The sequence below is a fragment of the Mobula birostris genome, chromosome 16 (assembly GCF_030028105.1).
Source record: "Mobula birostris isolate sMobBir1 chromosome 16, sMobBir1.hap1, whole genome shotgun sequence".
Classification (NCBI taxonomy): Eukaryota; Metazoa; Chordata; class Chondrichthyes; order Myliobatiformes; family Myliobatidae; genus Mobula; species Mobula birostris.
Genome location: NC_092385.1, coordinates 982,195 through 998,263, shown reverse-complemented (window position 1 = coordinate 998,263; position 16,069 = coordinate 982,195). Strand labels below are relative to the sequence as shown.

The window sequence follows — 16,069 nt, the reverse complement described above, 5'->3', positions numbered from 1 at the left end:
TAGGCTACATCCTTATTACTGTTTCCACGTCAATATATAACTTCCATCAGGGTCTTTTTACCCTTGCAGTTCCTTAGCTCTGTACACAAAGATTCAACACCTTCTGTCAGCTCTTTCTAATTATTTGATTTTATTTTTCACCAAAAGAGCAACGCCACCCCCTCTGCCTTCCTGCCTGTCCTTTTAATACAACGTGTATCCTTGGACATTAAGCTCCCAGCTATAATCTTCTTTCAACCATGATTCAGTGATGCCTACAACATCATACCTGCCAGTCTGCAACTTTATCTATCTTATTCCATAGACTGCGTGCACTCAATTATAACACCTTCAGTCTTGTATTCACCCTTTTTGATTTTGTCCACCTTTTATGTTGCAAGTTATCCCCTGAGCTGCAATGTTGCCCTATTATTGTATCAGCCTCTCCTCACTACGTATTACCTGTTTGTAAACCAGTTACCTCATCTTCAGCAATATTGTATAGTTGAATGATTTCTCCTTGTTATGAACTTCATAGTGCATCGTCAGGTCAGATAAGGTAGTGAATCGGTCCCACACTTCAAGCAGTTGAGCATCTGATCTGTAGTGATCATTTAATTCACTGGAAGTTGGACTCAGTTCTTTCTTTTAGGCGTTGATCTCAACTACTCTCATTTGCTACTGAAGTACGGATGGACATCAGCTGGCTCCGGACATCATACCTGATCTCAATGTTGCACTTCAATTGGTAGAAAATCGTATATCTACTTATCTGAAAGATGCATCAAGTTCTTCAAGCCAGATAAACTCAGAACTATATTTTTCGTACAAGTCCAGTGCAGCCATTTCCAGCGTCTTTCGTCCACTGAGCACGTGCATGCCTTTCGGCCCAACTTTGGACTGACAGCACCCGCACACTTGATCTGTAGTGATAATACATTCCAAGCTCAGAGAGTTCTGGATTAGAACAGTGCCTCTGAAAGCATTTACAAGCATTGCCTCCCCCTGCCAAACGGTAGCATCCAACCAATATTTTTATGATAGCTCAGTAGCTAACTTAACATAGTAAGCTCCCACAAGCAATATACTCAATGACACCAGGCACTGTGTGTGTCAACAGACAAAGTCAATGTAATTTTTTTTCCTGTTAATCAGCTTCCAAATATTGCTACTGTCATTTGTTATCACACCCATGCTCCAATTCCCTACTTATCATATACTCTTACTCCCATCACTCTCGAGAGCCTCAAACTCTGCCCTGTGCTTATCCATCTCTGGCTTCCAACCCTGCTCCACTGAACATCCAAATAATCGTTCCCCATTCTACTTTCAGCTTAGAGAACAGAGCTATATTGTAACAACCTGACTGTGAGTGACAGAGCTCTTTGGAAGCACTGAAAACGATCCGTAACATTTAAATGAGCAGGGAATAAGGGTATTAACAACCAATATCATTCTTCTTTGGCCCAGCGATTTGAGAGATGAACATATCAGACACAACTGCAGTCATCTCGTCTTCTCCTTCAGTCGTGAAGAAAATTCAAGGGAAGCCTCTTAACCACTGTTTGAAACCAATCACCTCAGCGAGAGTGAAAGGTGAACACAGGGATGGATTTAAAAGAATTGTTGTGGAACAGAAATATTGGCAGGGTCTAGATGGGCAGATTTGACTTCCTACTGTACACCAGGTGTGCAGTGATTCACGAACTACCTGAGACAGACTTTAAAATAGAACTGATTTATTTGTCACAGATTCCGAATATTAAACACCAGCCCCATTAAAGGTGAACATCAGCATAAGAAACTCATCTCATGCCCAGTGACCAGGGTGCAGAACTGGGTGTGGTGAACAGCAGCAATAATTGCAGAGTTTGACATGAACAGACTTTGGAACTTGCCTTTGCATTCAGAAAACATGATGTTCAGGTATACAGCATTAGCATTTCAAGTATAAAGCTTATTTAAACTTTTTCTTCAGTGTGAACTTGGTAGTGTGTCACAAGGTTGGATGATCGAGTAAATGCCTTCCCACATTTAGAACAAGAGAACGGCCTCTCCCCAGTGTGAACTCGTTGATGTAGCTTCAGTTGAAACAACCGAGCAAATCCCTTCCCACAATCTTTGCAAGTGAATGGTCTCTCCCCAGTGTGAACTGACTGGTGTGCCAGTAGGTAAGATGATCGAGTGAATCCCTTCCCACAGTCAGAGCAGGTGAATGGCCTCTCCCCAGTATGAACTCGCTGGTGCACCTTCAGTTGAGATGACTGACTGAATTCCTTCCCGCAGTCTAAGCAGGAGAATGGTCTTTCCCCAGTGTGAACTGACTGGTGAGCTAGTAGGTGAGATGATCGAGTGAAAGCCTTCCCACAGTGACAGCAGATGAACGGCCTCTCCCCAGTGTGAACTCGCTGATGAGCCTTCAGTTGAGATGACTGAGTGAAACCCTTCCCACACACTGAGCAGGTGAATGGCATATCCCCAGTGTGAACTGACTGGTGTGCCAGTAGGTGAGATGACCGAGTGAACCCCTTCCCACATTCAGAGCAGGTGAACGGCCTCTCCCCAGTGTGAACTCGCTGATGTACCTTCAGCTGAGATGACCAAGAAAATCCCTTCCCACAATCTGCACAGATGAATGGCATCTCCCCCTTATGAACTCGCTGATGTACCTTCAGTTGAGATGACCAAGGAAATCCCTTTCCACAGTCTGCACAGATGAATGGCATCTCACCAGTGTGAACTGACTGGTGTGTCTGTAGGTGGGATGACTGAGTGAATCCCTTCCCACAGTATGAGCAGGTGAATGGCCTCTCCCCGGTGTGAACTCGCTGATGTTCCTTCAGTTGAGATGACTGACGAAATGCCCTACCACAGTCTGAGCAGGTGAATGGCCTCTCCCCAGTGTGAACTCGCTGGTGTGCCTGCAGGTGGGAAGACCGAGTGAATCCTTTCCCACAGTCTGAGCAGGTGAACGGCCTCTCCCCAGTGTGAACTTGCTGATGCAACTTCAGTTGAGATGACCGAGTAAACTCCTTCCCACAGTCTGAGCAGATGAATGGTTTCTCCCCAGTGTGAACTAAATGGTGTGCATGTAGGTTACATAACTGAGTGAATCCCTTCCCACACACAGAACAAGTGTAAGGCCTCTCCCCAGAGTGAACCTGCTGGTGGTGTCTCTGTAGGTGGGATGACTGAGTAAATCTCTTCCCACAGTCTGAACAGGTGAACGGCCTCTCCCCAGTGTGAACTCGCTGATGTACCTTCAGTTGAAATGACCGAGGAAATTCCCTCCCACAGTCTGAACAAGAGAACGGCATTTCCACAGTGTGAACTGAATGGTGTGCCAGAAGTTTTGATGACCAAGTGAATCCACTCCCACACTGAGCAGGTGGTCTTTCTTCAGTGTGAACTGACTGCTGTGTTTGTAAGTGGAATGACCAAGTGATTCCCTTCCCACAGTCTGAGCAGGTGAACGGTGTAAACTGACTGGTATATCTACAGGTGGAATGACTGAGTGAGTCCCTTCCCACATTCAGAGCAGATGTATGGTCTCACCCCAGTGTGAACTCACTCATGTTCTGCAGTTCAGATGACCGAGTGAATCTCCTCCATACATGGAAGAGTTGAACAGTCTCTTCCCTTGTGAACTCACTGGTGTGTTTGTGGGTGGGATGAGTGAGTGAATCTCTTTCCACACACGGAACAGGTGAACGGTCTCTCAGTGGTGTGAATTTTCTGATGTATCTTTAGCTTGGATGGCAGAATGAATCACCTCCCTCATTCAGAACAGGTGAACGGTCCGTCGCACTATGTTGTGACCTTGCTGATGCAGCTTCAGACTGGATGACTGAGTGGATCCCTCCACCACACACACAGTAAGTCAATGGCCTCTTTCCAGTGTGAACTCTCTGGTGTGCCTACGGGTCAGCTGAGGGAATGAACCCCTTCCCACACTGAGAGCAGGAGAATGATATCTCCCTGCTATCTATGCTTTGGCAATTCATCATTCAGATGTCATTCGTAGGGAATCCCTCGTACAATCAATGCAGTTGAAAAACTGATCTCCAGTGAACAAATGCTGGTGTGATCTGAGCACCCTGGTTCCAGTGGATTTCACTGAGTTACAAAAGACACAAAGCACATTTCAAGCTGTGATGGGGTACTCCTTCATCTCCAGGGATGAACAACAGATACATTGATGCTGCAAAGGAAATACCTGATCGCTCCTTAGATAGCTGGACAGGGACAGCAAAACCAACGTTTGGGACTCCTGTACACAAATTCTTGGTCGTTTGTAAACTGTAAAAAAATTTGCAAAAGACATCAACAGGTGAAGGACATTTTACATTAGATAATCTAAGTCTCTATGCTGAGCTCTGACATCACACTGTTATTGCAAGGTTCAACCCAAGTTGAAGGAACAACTTCTCATCATCTAACTGGGCACAATGCAGTCATCCAGACTGACTGTCAATTTCCCTGACTATTTTTGTCTGTATCAGAAACAGCCATTCCTATCTGTCTTCAATTTGTCTCTCTTGTCTTATTATTTCAAGCTCTGGTCTTGTCGCACAGTGCTACAGAGCTTACACGACTGAACCTGGGGACTTTGTAATTTCTTCAACCAGTTTTCCCACAGATGACTGAGGGTGGTGAACTCATTGATGACAATGCTAATAAATATGAAAGAGAGGACAGTGGCCTTTCTCATTGGAGTGTGGCACTTCTGTGACCTGCAAGTTACAGATCACTTGTTACCCAGGATAAGTTTGCTAGAGCTGTTTGGGAGGGTTTAAACTAATTTGGCAGGGGGATGGGAACCAGAACGATAGGGATGAGGATGGAGCAGCTGGTTTACAAACAGAGGCAGTGTGTAGTGAGACTGCTAGCAAGGATAGGCTAACGATAGGGCAAAATTGCAATCAATGGGATAAGTTGCAATGTAAAGGTGGATGAAATTGAAAAGGGTGATGAATACAGGACTGAAAGTGTTATATTTGAATAGATGCAGTATGCAGAATAACATCTATGAACTTGTAGCAGTTACTGATTGGCATGTATGAGGTTGTGGGAATCACTAAGTCATGGCTGAGGAATGACTACAGTTAAGAGCTTAACATCCAAGGATACAAACAGTATTGAAAGGACAGGTAGGTAGACAGAAAGGGTGAGATGGCAGCTGGCAAAAAAATGCAACCAAATCCTCAGAAAGAAGTGACACAGGATGGGAAGGTGTAGAATCAAAAAGTGCAAAGGTAAAAAGACCCTGATGGGAGTTACATACAGACCTCCAAACATTAGCAAAGATGTGGGGTACAAATTACAATGGGAGATTAAAAAGCTCAGAAGCAGGACCTCCAGGATAGTAAATTTCTGGACAGCTGCCCGTGCCACACGCCATTGAGAGCGGAACCAGGAGAGGAGATTAATGTGTGCTGAGAAGCTGGTGGAGGAGGCAAAGCTTCAGGTTCTTGGATCATTGGGAGGGGATATAGGGGGAGTTATAACCTGTTCAAGAATATCAGTTTGCACCTAAACCCGAGGGGGACCTATATTCTCACGGGTAGGTTTGCTAGAGCTGTTGGGGAGGGTTTAAACTAATTTAGCAGGGGATGGGAACTGGAGTGAAGGGAATCAGGTCAGGACAAATGGTAAGAAAGGAAAGATGTAGTGCGGTCAGACTTCAGGGAGGGCAGGCAGACGATAGGAGAAAACTGCAGCCAGCAGGATGAGCATCAGTGTATCAGGGATGCAGAATCGAAAAAGGTAGCAAATACAGTACTCAAAGTGTTATATCTCATTGCAGGGAGTATCAGAAATAAGGTGGATGATCTTGTTGCACTATTACAGATTGTCAGGTATGACGTTGTGTTTATCACTGAAACATGGCTGAAGGATGGTTGTAGTTGGGAGTTGAATGCCCAAGGTTACAGGCTGTATCGGAGGGATAGGAAAGTAGGCAGAGGGGGTGGTGTGGCTCTGCTGGTAGAGAATGGCATCAAATCAGTAGAAAGATGTGACATAGGATCAGAAGATGTTGAATCCTTGTGGGTTGAGTTAAGAAACAGCAAGGGTAAAAAGGACCCTGATGGCAGTTATATACAGGCCTCCCAACAATACCTGTGATGTAAACCACAGATAACTATGGGAAATTGAAAAGGTGTATCAAACGGGCAATGTTATGAAAGTCAAAGGAGATTTCAACATGCAGGTCAATTGGGAAAATCAGGCCTGATTTTGGATCTCAACAGAGCAAGTTTCTTGAATGCCTACAAGATGACTTTTTAGAACTGTTTCTTGTTGAGCCTACTAGGGGATCAGCTATACTGGATTGCGTGTTATATAATGATCTGAAGGCATTTTGGGAGCTTACGGTAAAACAGCCCTTAGGAACCAGTAATCACAATATGATTGAGTTCACCTTGAAATTTGATAGGGAGAAAGTAAACTCTGACATAGCAGTATTTCAGTGGAGTAAAGGAAATTGTAGTGCTACGAGAGAGCAGTTGGCCAAAGTAAATTGGAAGGAGATTCTGGCAGGGATGACAGCAGAGCAGTAATGGCATGAGTTTCTGGGAAAAATGAGGAAGGTGCAGGTAGATGTATTCCAAAAACAAAGAAATACTCAAATGGTAAAATAGTACAACTGTGGCTGACAAGGGAAGTCAAAGCTAATGTAAAAGCAAAAGAGAGGGCATACAACAAAGCAAAAATTAGTGGGAAGACAGAAGATTGGGAAGTTTTGAAAACCCTACAAAGAGCAACTCAAAGAATCATCAGGAGGGAAAAGATGAAACATAAAAGCAAGCTAGTAAACAATAACATTTGGAGAGTAAAAGCTTTTTCAAGTACATAAAAAATAAAAGAGAGATGAGAGTGGATATAGCACTGCTAGAAAATGAGGCCAGAGAAATAATAATGGGGAACAAGGAGATGGCAGATGAATTAACTAAGTATTTTGCATCAGTCTTCACTGTGGAAGACATTAACAGTGTGCCAGATATTGGAAGGTGTGAGGGAAGAGAAGTGAGTGCAGTTACTATTACACAGGAGAAGGTGCTCAAAAAGCTGAAAGATATAAGGGTACATAAGCTGAAAGAGATAGCAGTAGAAATTGTGGAGGCATTAGAAATGATCCTTCAAAAATAATTGGACTCTGGAATGGTGCCAGACGACTGGAAAATTGCAAATGTCACTCCACTCTTTAAGAAATGAGGAAAGCAGCAGAAAGTAAATTATAGACCAGTTAGCCTGGCCTCAGTGGTTGGGAAGATGTTAAAGGTTAGTTTATGGAGTACGTGGTAACACAGGACAAGATAGGACTAAGTCAGCATGACTTCCTTAAGGGAAAATCTTGCCTGATTTGGTTGGCTACCAGTGACTAGCAGTGCTCCGTAGAGGTCGGTGCTGGGACGCTTCTTTTTATGCTGTGTACCATTGACTTAGATGGCTTTATTGCCAAGTTTGCAGATGATACGAAGGTTGGCGGAGGGGCAGATAGTGTTTAAGAAACAGGTAGGCTGCAGAAAGACTTAGACAGATTCAGAGAATGAGCAAGAAAATGGCAAATGAAATACAATGTTGGAAAATGTATGGTCATGCACTCTGGTCGTGGAAATAAATGTACAGACTATTTTCTAAACAGTGAGAATATCTAAAAATCTGAGATGCAAAGGGACTTGGCAGTCTTTGTGCAGAACACCTGAAGGTTAACTTGTAGGCAGAGTTAGTGGTGAGGAAAGAAAATGCAACATTAGCGTTCATTTCAAGAGGTCTAGAGATGTGATGCTGAAGCTTTATAAGGCACTGGTGAGGCCTCACCTTCAGTATTGTGAACAGTTTTGACCCCTCATCTGGCATTGGAGAGGGTTCAGAGGAGGTTTACAAAGATGATTCTGGGAATGAAAGGGTTATCATATGAGGAACGCTTGATAGCTCTGGGTCTGTATATGTTGGAGTTCAGAAGGATGAGTGGGGATCACTTTGAAATCTTTCGAATGTTGAAAGGCCTAGAGATGGTAGATGTGGCAAGGATGTTTCCCATGGAAGGAGAGTATAGAACAAGAGGGCACAGCCTCGGGATAGAGGGGTGTCCATTTAAAACAGAAATGCAGAGAAATATCTTTAGCCAGAGGGTGGTGAATTTGTGGACTTTATTACCACAGGCAGCTGCGGATGCCAGATGTTGTTCAGCGCATTCAAGGCAGAACTTGATAGGCTCTTGATTGGACATGGCCTGAAAAATTATGGGGAGAAGGCCTGAGAGTGGGGCTTAGGAGGGGAAAAAAAGGATTTCCATAATAACATGGTGGAACAGACTCAATGGGCTAAATGGACTAATTCTGCTCCAGTGTCTCTGTTGTGGGTGTCAGATATGGGATTTCCAGGAGACTACCAGCCTCTCCCAAAGGCCACATCTACACCAGGTGCATCGAGATGCAGCTCCTTAGAGACCATGTTGAGGAACTGGAGCTGCAGTTCGGCTTAGAAACATAGAACAACTACAGAATAATACAGGCCCTTCGGCCCTTAATCCTGTGCCGAACATGTCTTAGTTAGAAATTTCCTAAGGTTACCCATAGACCCTTTCGTATCCGCCTCCAGCACCGTCGCCGGCAGCCCATTCCACGCACTCACCACTCTCTAATTAAAAAACTTATCCCTGACATCTCCTCTGTACCTACTCCCCAGCAGCTTAAACCTGTGTCCTCTTGTGGCAACCATTTCAGCCCTGGGAAAAAGCCTCTGACTATACACACGATCAATGCCTCTCATGATCTTATACACCTCTATCAGATCGCTTCTCATCCTCCACTGCTCCAAGGACAAAAGACCGAGTTCACTCAACCTATTCTCAAATGGCCCGCTCCTCAATTCAGGCAACGTCCTTGTAAATCTTCTCTGCATCCTTTAGAACCATAGAACACTATAGCACAGAAAACAGGCCATTCGGCCCTTCTAGTCTGTGCCAAAACTTTATTCCGCTAGTTCCATTGACCTGCATCCAGTCCATAACCCTCCAGACCTCTCCCATCCATGCATCTACCCAATTTATTCTTAAAACTTAAGTGAGCCCGCATTTACCACATCAGATGGCAGCTTGATCCACACTCCCACCATTCTCTGAGTGAAGAAGTTCCCCCTAAACCTTTCCCCTTTCACCCTACAGCCATATCCTCTCATATTTATCTCTCCTAATCTAAGTGGAAAGAGCCTACTCGCATTTACTCTGTCTATACCCCTCATAATTTTGTAAATCTTTATCAAATCCCCCCTCATTCTTCTATGCTCCAAGGAATAAAGTCCTGACCTGTTCAATCTTTCCCTGTAACTCAACTCCTGTAGGCCCGGCAACATCCTAGTAAATCTTCTCTGCACTCTTTCAATCTTACTGATATCCTTCCTATAGTTAGGTGACCAGAACTGCGCACAATACTCCCCTCACCAATGTCTTATACAACCTCACCATAACCTCCGAATTCCTATACTCAATACTTTGACTTATGAATGCCAGGATGCCAAAAGCCTGTCTACCTGTGCACTCCTCAATGCCCTACCTATTACTGTGTATGTCCTACCTTGATTTGTCCTTCCAACACCTCACATTTGTCTGTATTAAATTCTATCTGCCATTTTCTGGCCCATTTTTCCAGTTGGTCCAGATCCCTCTGCAAGTTTCTATAGTTTCCACATCATTCCTGTAGCAAGGTGACCTGAACTGACCACAGCACTCCAAATGGGGCCCGACCAGGGTTCTATATAGCTGTAACATTACCTCTTGGCTCTTAAACTCAATCCACGGTTGAAGGCCAATGCACCGTATGCCTTCTTAACCACAGAGTCAACCTGGTCTATAATTTCCTGGGCTATCTCTACTCCATTTCTCAAATAAGGGAACAACATCTGCAACCCTCCAGTCCTCTGGAACCTCTCCCGTCCCCACTGATGATGCAAAGATCATTGTCAGAGGCTCAGCAATCTCCTCTCTCGCCTCCCACAGTAGCCTGGGGTACATCCGATCTGGTCCCAGAGACTTATCCAACTTGATGCTTTCCAAAAGCTCCAGCACATCCTCTTTCTTAGTGTTTACATACTTAAGCTTTTCAATCCACTGTAAGCCATCCCTACAATCGGCAAGATCCTTTTCCGTAGTGAATACTGAAGCAAAGTATTCATTAAGTACCTCTGCAATCTCCTCCAGTTCCACATACACTTTTCCACTGTCACACTTAATTGGTCCTATTCGCTCACATTTTATCCTCTTGCTCTTCACATATTTATAGAATGCCTTGGGGTTTTCCTTAATCCTGCTCGCCAAGGCCTTCTCATGGCCCCTTCTGGCTCTCCTAATTTCATTCTTAAACTCCTTCCTGCTAGCTTTATAATCTTCTAGGTCTCTATCATTACCTTTTTTAAAAATCTTTTGTAAGCTTTTCTTTCCTTCTGGACTAGATTTTCAACAGCCTTTGTACACCACAGCTCCTGTACCCTACCATCCACTCCCTGTCTCATTGGAACGTACCTATGCAGAATGCCATGCAAACATCCCCTGAACATTTGCCACATTCCTGCCGTACTTTTCCCGGAGAACATCCCTTTCCAATTTATGCTTCCAAGTTCTTGCCCAATAGCTTCATATTTTGCCTTACTCCAATTAAACGCTTTCCTAACTTGTCTGTTCCTATCCCTCTCCAGTGCTATGGTAAAGGAGATAGAATTGTGATCACTGTCTCCAAAATGCTCTACCACTGAGAGATCTGACACCTGACCAGGTTCATTTCATTTCTCAATACTAGATCAAGTATAGCCTCTCCTCTTGTAGGCTTATCTACATATTGTGTCAGGACAAACTCCACCACATCTAAACCTTGTTTGGGAAAGTGAAGTGGTGATAGACAGGAGCTACAGGGAGGTATTCACCCCAAGGCTACAACAGACAGATAAATGGGTGACTGTCAGGAGAGGGAAGAGAGAACATGAGGTAGTGGAGAGCACCCCCGTGGCCATCCTCTTCAACAATAAGTACTCCATTTTGAGTACTGTTGTGGAGGACGACCTACCTGGGAGAAGCAACAACAGCTATACCTCTGGCACTGAGTCTGGCCCTGTGGCTCAGAAGGGTTGAGTACTGAAGAGGTTGGCAGCAGTGATAGGGGTCTCTATATTGGGAGACAGACAGGCAATTCTGTGGATGTGAAGTAAAATTACGGATGGTAGTTTGCCTCCCAGATGCCAGGGTCCATAATGTTTCTGAATGTTTCCACAGTATCTTGAAAAGGGAGGGTGGGTAGTGGTACCATAGGTAGAAAAAGGGAGGAGGTCCCGAAAGCAGAATGCAGGGAGTTAGGAAGGAAGCTGAGGAGCAGGACCTCAAGGGTAGTAATCTCAGAATTACTGCCTATGTCACTCAACAGTGAGGATAGGAATAGAATAAGGTGGCAGGTAAATGAGTGGCTGAAGAATTGGAGCATGGGGCAGGGATTCAGATTCCTGGATAACTGGGACCTCTTCTGGGGCAGGTGCGACCGTTACAAAAGGGGTTGCACTTGAATCCAATGGGGACCAATATTCTTGCAGGGAGATTTACTAGAGCTGCTGGGGGTGGTTTAAACCAATATGGCAAGGGGATGTGGAACCAGTATGATACAGCTGAGCATGAGCCAGAAAGCTTACAACTAGATGATGGGTGTAACGTGAATGTAAGGAAGGACAAACCAATGATTGGGTACAAATGCAGACAAAGCAAAGATTAAATTGTTCCACAGAGGCAAAATTCAAAAGGGTGAAGAATGAAGGACTGAAGGTGCAGTATTTAAATGTGCGTAGCAGTCGGAATAAGGTGGATGAATTAGCGCAATTAGAGATTGGTTGGTATTACGCTGTGAGCATCACTGAGTCGTGGCTGAAAGAAGGTGACAGTTGGGAGCTGAACATCAAAGGATATTTTTTGTATCGAAAGGACAGGCAGGAAGGCATAGGCGGTGGTGTGGCTTTGCTGGTAAGAGATGGAATTACATCTTTAGAAAGAAGTGACATCAGGTCAGAGAAAGTTGACCCTTTGTGAGTGGAGTTAATACACTTCAAGAGTTTAAAAAAAACCATTGTGGGAATCAAATATAGGTCTCCAAATAGTAGCTACGATGTGGGGTTGAGATCGAAAAGGGAGCAGGAAAATGTACGTAATAAGGGCAATGTCACAATTGTAATGGGGGACTTCAATATGCAAGGGAATTGGGAAAATCTGGTTAGTGTCAGATCACAAGAAAATTAACTTGTTGAATGCCAACCCATTGGTTTTTAGAGCAGCTTGTGCTTGAGCCTACTCGGGGAAAGGCTATCTTAGATCCAGTGTTGAGTAATAACTCAGATCTTATTAGGGAGTTTAATGTAGAAGGACCCTTAGGAGGCAGTGATCATAATATGATTGAATTCATTCTGCAATTTGAGAGGGAGAAGCACAAGTCAGATGTATCAGTATCACAATGGAATAAAGGGAGTTACAGAGGCATGAGAGAGGAGCTGGACCGGGTGGATTGGAGGAGGATGCTGGCAGGGATGACAGCAGAGCAGAAGTGGTTGAAGTTTCTGGGAATGGTTCACAAGGCACAGGATAGATATGTCCTACAGAAGAAAAGGTTCTCAAATAGCAGGCGTAGGAAGATAAGGACTGTATAAAACCAAGAAAAGGTCGTAAAAGTGTGTGGGAAGTTGGATCATTGGGAGGCTTAAGTTTTTTAGTTGTATAAAGAGTTGATAGATGACCACTGGAAAATAATGCTGGTGAGGTAGCAATGGGGGACAAAGAAATGGAAGATGAACTTAATGAGTACCTTGCATCAGTCTTCACAGTGGAAGACACTTGCAGTGTGCCAGAAGTCGAGTGTCAGGGAGCAGGAGTGAGGGCCATTGCTATTACAAAGGAAAAAGTGTTGGCAAACTCAAAGGTCTTAAGGTGGATAAGTCACCTGACCTGATCAATTAGAGAGAGGATGCTGAAGAGATAACGAATGCATTGGTCGAGATCTTTCAAGTATCACTTGATTCTGGCATGGTCCCAGAGGACTGGAAAATTACAAATGTCACTCCACTCTTTCTGAAGGGAGGGAAGACAAAAGAAAGGAAATTACTGGCCAGTTAGCCTTTCCTCAGTATAAATAATGATGAGGTTTTGGGGTACTTGGAGACTAATGATAAACTAAGTCAAAGTCAGCATGGTTTCTGTGAAGGGAAATCTTGTCTGACAAATCTGTTGGAGTTCTTCGAGGAAGTAACAAGCAGGGTGGACAAAGAAGAGGCAGTGGATGTCATTTACTTGGATTTTCAGAAGACATTTGATAAGGTGCCACACATGAGGCTGCTTAACAAGATAAGGCATTACAGGAAAGGTACTGGCATGGATAGGGGAATGGCTGAAAGGCAGGAAGCAGTGAGTGGGAATAAAGGGGACCTTTTCTGGTTGGCTGCCAGTGACTAGTGGTGCTCCTCAGGGGTCAGTATTGGGACCACTACTTTTCACATTGTTCGTCAATGCTTTAGATAATGGAATTGATGGCTTTGAGAGAAAATTTGCAGATGATATGAAGATAGGTGCAGAGGTAGGTTGTGCTGAGGAATTAATGTGATTGCAGCAGGACTTAGACAAATTGGAAGAATGGGCAAAAAAGTGGCGGGTGGAATACAGTGTTGGGAAATGTATGATAATACATTTTGGTAAAAGGAACAAAAGTGCAGACTACTATCTATATGGAGAGAAAATTCAAATATCAGAGGTGCAAAGGGACTTGGAGTCCTTGTGTAAGACTCCCAGAAGATTAATTTACAATTGAATCTGTGGTAAGGAAGGCAAGGAAAAATTGGCATTTATTTCAAGGGAAATAGAATATAAAAGCAAGGAGATAATGCTGAGGCTTTATAGGACACTAGTCAGGCCACTCTTGGAGTATTGTCAATAGTTCTGGAGCTATATCTCAGAGAGGATGTGTTATCAATGGAGAATTCCAGAGGAGGCTCATGAGGATGCTTCTGAGCATGAAGAGGTTAACGTATGAGCAGCATTTGGCAGCTTTGGGTCTGTACTCACTTGAATTTAGAAGAATGCGGGCGGTGGGGGGGGTCTCATTGAAACCTACTAAATATTGAAAGGACTAGAAACTGAGCAGCAACCTTTTAAAACAGAGGTAAGGAGATTTTTTTAGTCAGAGAGTAGTGAATCTGTGGAATGCTCTGCCACAGACTAATTTCAGTGAGTAAAGGCTCGGAACAATTAAATGCTTATCAGATGACAAGCCGTTCAATTCTGGAATCTCTTTTGTGAACTTCCTTTAAACCCTCTCCAATATCAGCATATCACCTCTTTGATAAATCTTAGATAAATGTTCAAATATTTTTTAGATTGGAACAGACACTGACAGATATGATGGAAACAATTCGGAAGGCACAGGATATAAACATCCCAAAGAGGAAGATGTATCTAAAGGCAAGATGACACAACTGGGGCTGACAAGAGAAGTCAAAGCCAACATAAAAGCAAAGAGGGGGCATATAATAGAGCAAAAATTAGTAGAAGGTTAAAGGATTGGAACGCTTTTAAAAATCAACAGAAGGCAACCAAAAAAGGTAAGGATGGAATATGAAAGTAGGCTAGCCAATAATTTTAAAGAGGATACCAAAAGCTTCTTCAGTTATATAAAGTGTAAAAGAGAGCTGAGAGTGACCATAAGACATAGTAACAGAACTAGCCCATTCAGCCAATCAAGTCTGCTCTGCCATTACATCATGGCTGATCCTAGATCCCACTCAGCCCCATATATCTGCCTTCTCGCCATATTCTTTGATATCCTGACCGAACAGGAAACTATCAACTTCCGCCTTAAATGTATCCATGGACCTGGCCTCCTCCACGGTCTGTGGCAGAGCATTCCACAGATTTACTACTCTCTGGCTAAAATAAATTCCTCCTTACCTCAATTCTAAAAGGTCACCCCTCAATTTTGAGGCTGTGCCCTTAAGTTCTGGATACCCCTACCATAGGAAACATCCTCTCCACATCCACCGGATCTAGTCCTTTCAACATTTGCTAGGTTACAATGAAATCCCCCCGCATTCTTCTAAATTCCAGTGAGCACAGGACCAAAGCTTCCAAATGCTCCTCTGTTGTTAACCCCTTCATGCACAGAATCATCCTTGTGAACCTCCTCTGGGCTCTTTCCATTGACAACACATTCTTTTCGAGATATGGGGCCCAAAACAATACCCCAAGTGCAGCCTGACTAGTGTCTTATAAAGCCTCAGCATTATCTCCTTGCTTTTATATTCTATTCCCCTTAAAATAAATGCCAACATTGCATTTGCCTTCTTCACCACTGACTCAACCTGTAAATTAACCTTCTAGGAGTCTTGCACAAGGACTCTTAAGTCGCTCTGCACCCCTGATGTTTTAATTTTCTCCCCATTTAGATAATATTCTGCACTTCTGTTCCTTTTACCAAAATGCATTATTATACACTTCCCTACACTGTGTTCCCTCTGCCACTTTTTTGCCCATTCTTCCAATTTGTCTAAATCCTGCTGCAATCGCAGCACTACCTACTTCCCCACCTATTTTCGTATCATTCGCAAACTTTGCCACAAAGCCATCAATTCCATTCTCCAAATCATTGACAAACAATGTGAAAAGTAGTGGTCCCAATACTAATCGCCAATGAACACCACTAGTTACTGGCAGTCAAGCAGAAAAGGTCTCCTTTATTCCCACTTGCTGCCTCCTGCCTGTCAGCCGTTCCTCTGTCCATGTCAGTATCTTTTCTGTAACGCCATAGTCATGCATCTTGTTAAGCCGCCTCATGTGTGGCACCTTATCAAACACCAGAAAATCCAAGTAAATGACATCCACTGCCTCTTCTTTGTCCCTGCTTGTTATTTCCTTGAAAAACTTTAACAAATTTGTCAGGCAAGATTTCCCTTCACAGAAACCATGCTGACCTTGACTTATCATTAGTTTCCAAGTACCCCAAAATCTCATCCTTAATAATAAACTCCAGCACTTTCCCAATCACTGAGACTAGGCTAACTGACCTATAATTTCCTTTCT

General features: G+C 43.7%; 1 protein-coding gene and 1 long non-coding RNA gene across 2 annotated transcripts in view; both read right to left on the bottom strand.

Annotated features, from left to right (window-relative positions):
• Positions 1-1,701: 1,701 nt before the first annotated feature.
• Positions 1,702-3,376, bottom strand: LOC140210919 (uncharacterized). The gene has a single exon (XM_072280186.1). It carries the CDS (start codon positions 3,294-3,296, stop codon positions 1,941-1,943), a length of 1,356 nt encoding a protein of 451 aa, XP_072136287.1. The 5' UTR covers positions 3,297-3,376; the 3' UTR covers positions 1,702-1,940.
• Positions 3,377-3,435: 59 nt separating this feature from the next.
• LOC140210920 (uncharacterized) overlaps positions 3,436-16,069 on the bottom strand; it is a 34,750-nt gene continuing 22,116 nt past the window's right edge. The window contains exon 4 of the long non-coding RNA XR_011889338.1: positions 3,436-4,278. This is a non-coding gene — a long non-coding RNA (uncharacterized lncRNA). The remainder of the gene's footprint in view (positions 4,279-16,069) is intronic.

Bases quoted from the DNA above. Each gene is read 5' to 3' on its own strand.
- LOC140210919 (XM_072280186.1), bottom strand. From the start codon at position 3,296: ATGCCGTTCTCTTGTTCAGACTGTGGGAGGGAATTTCCTCGGTCATTT.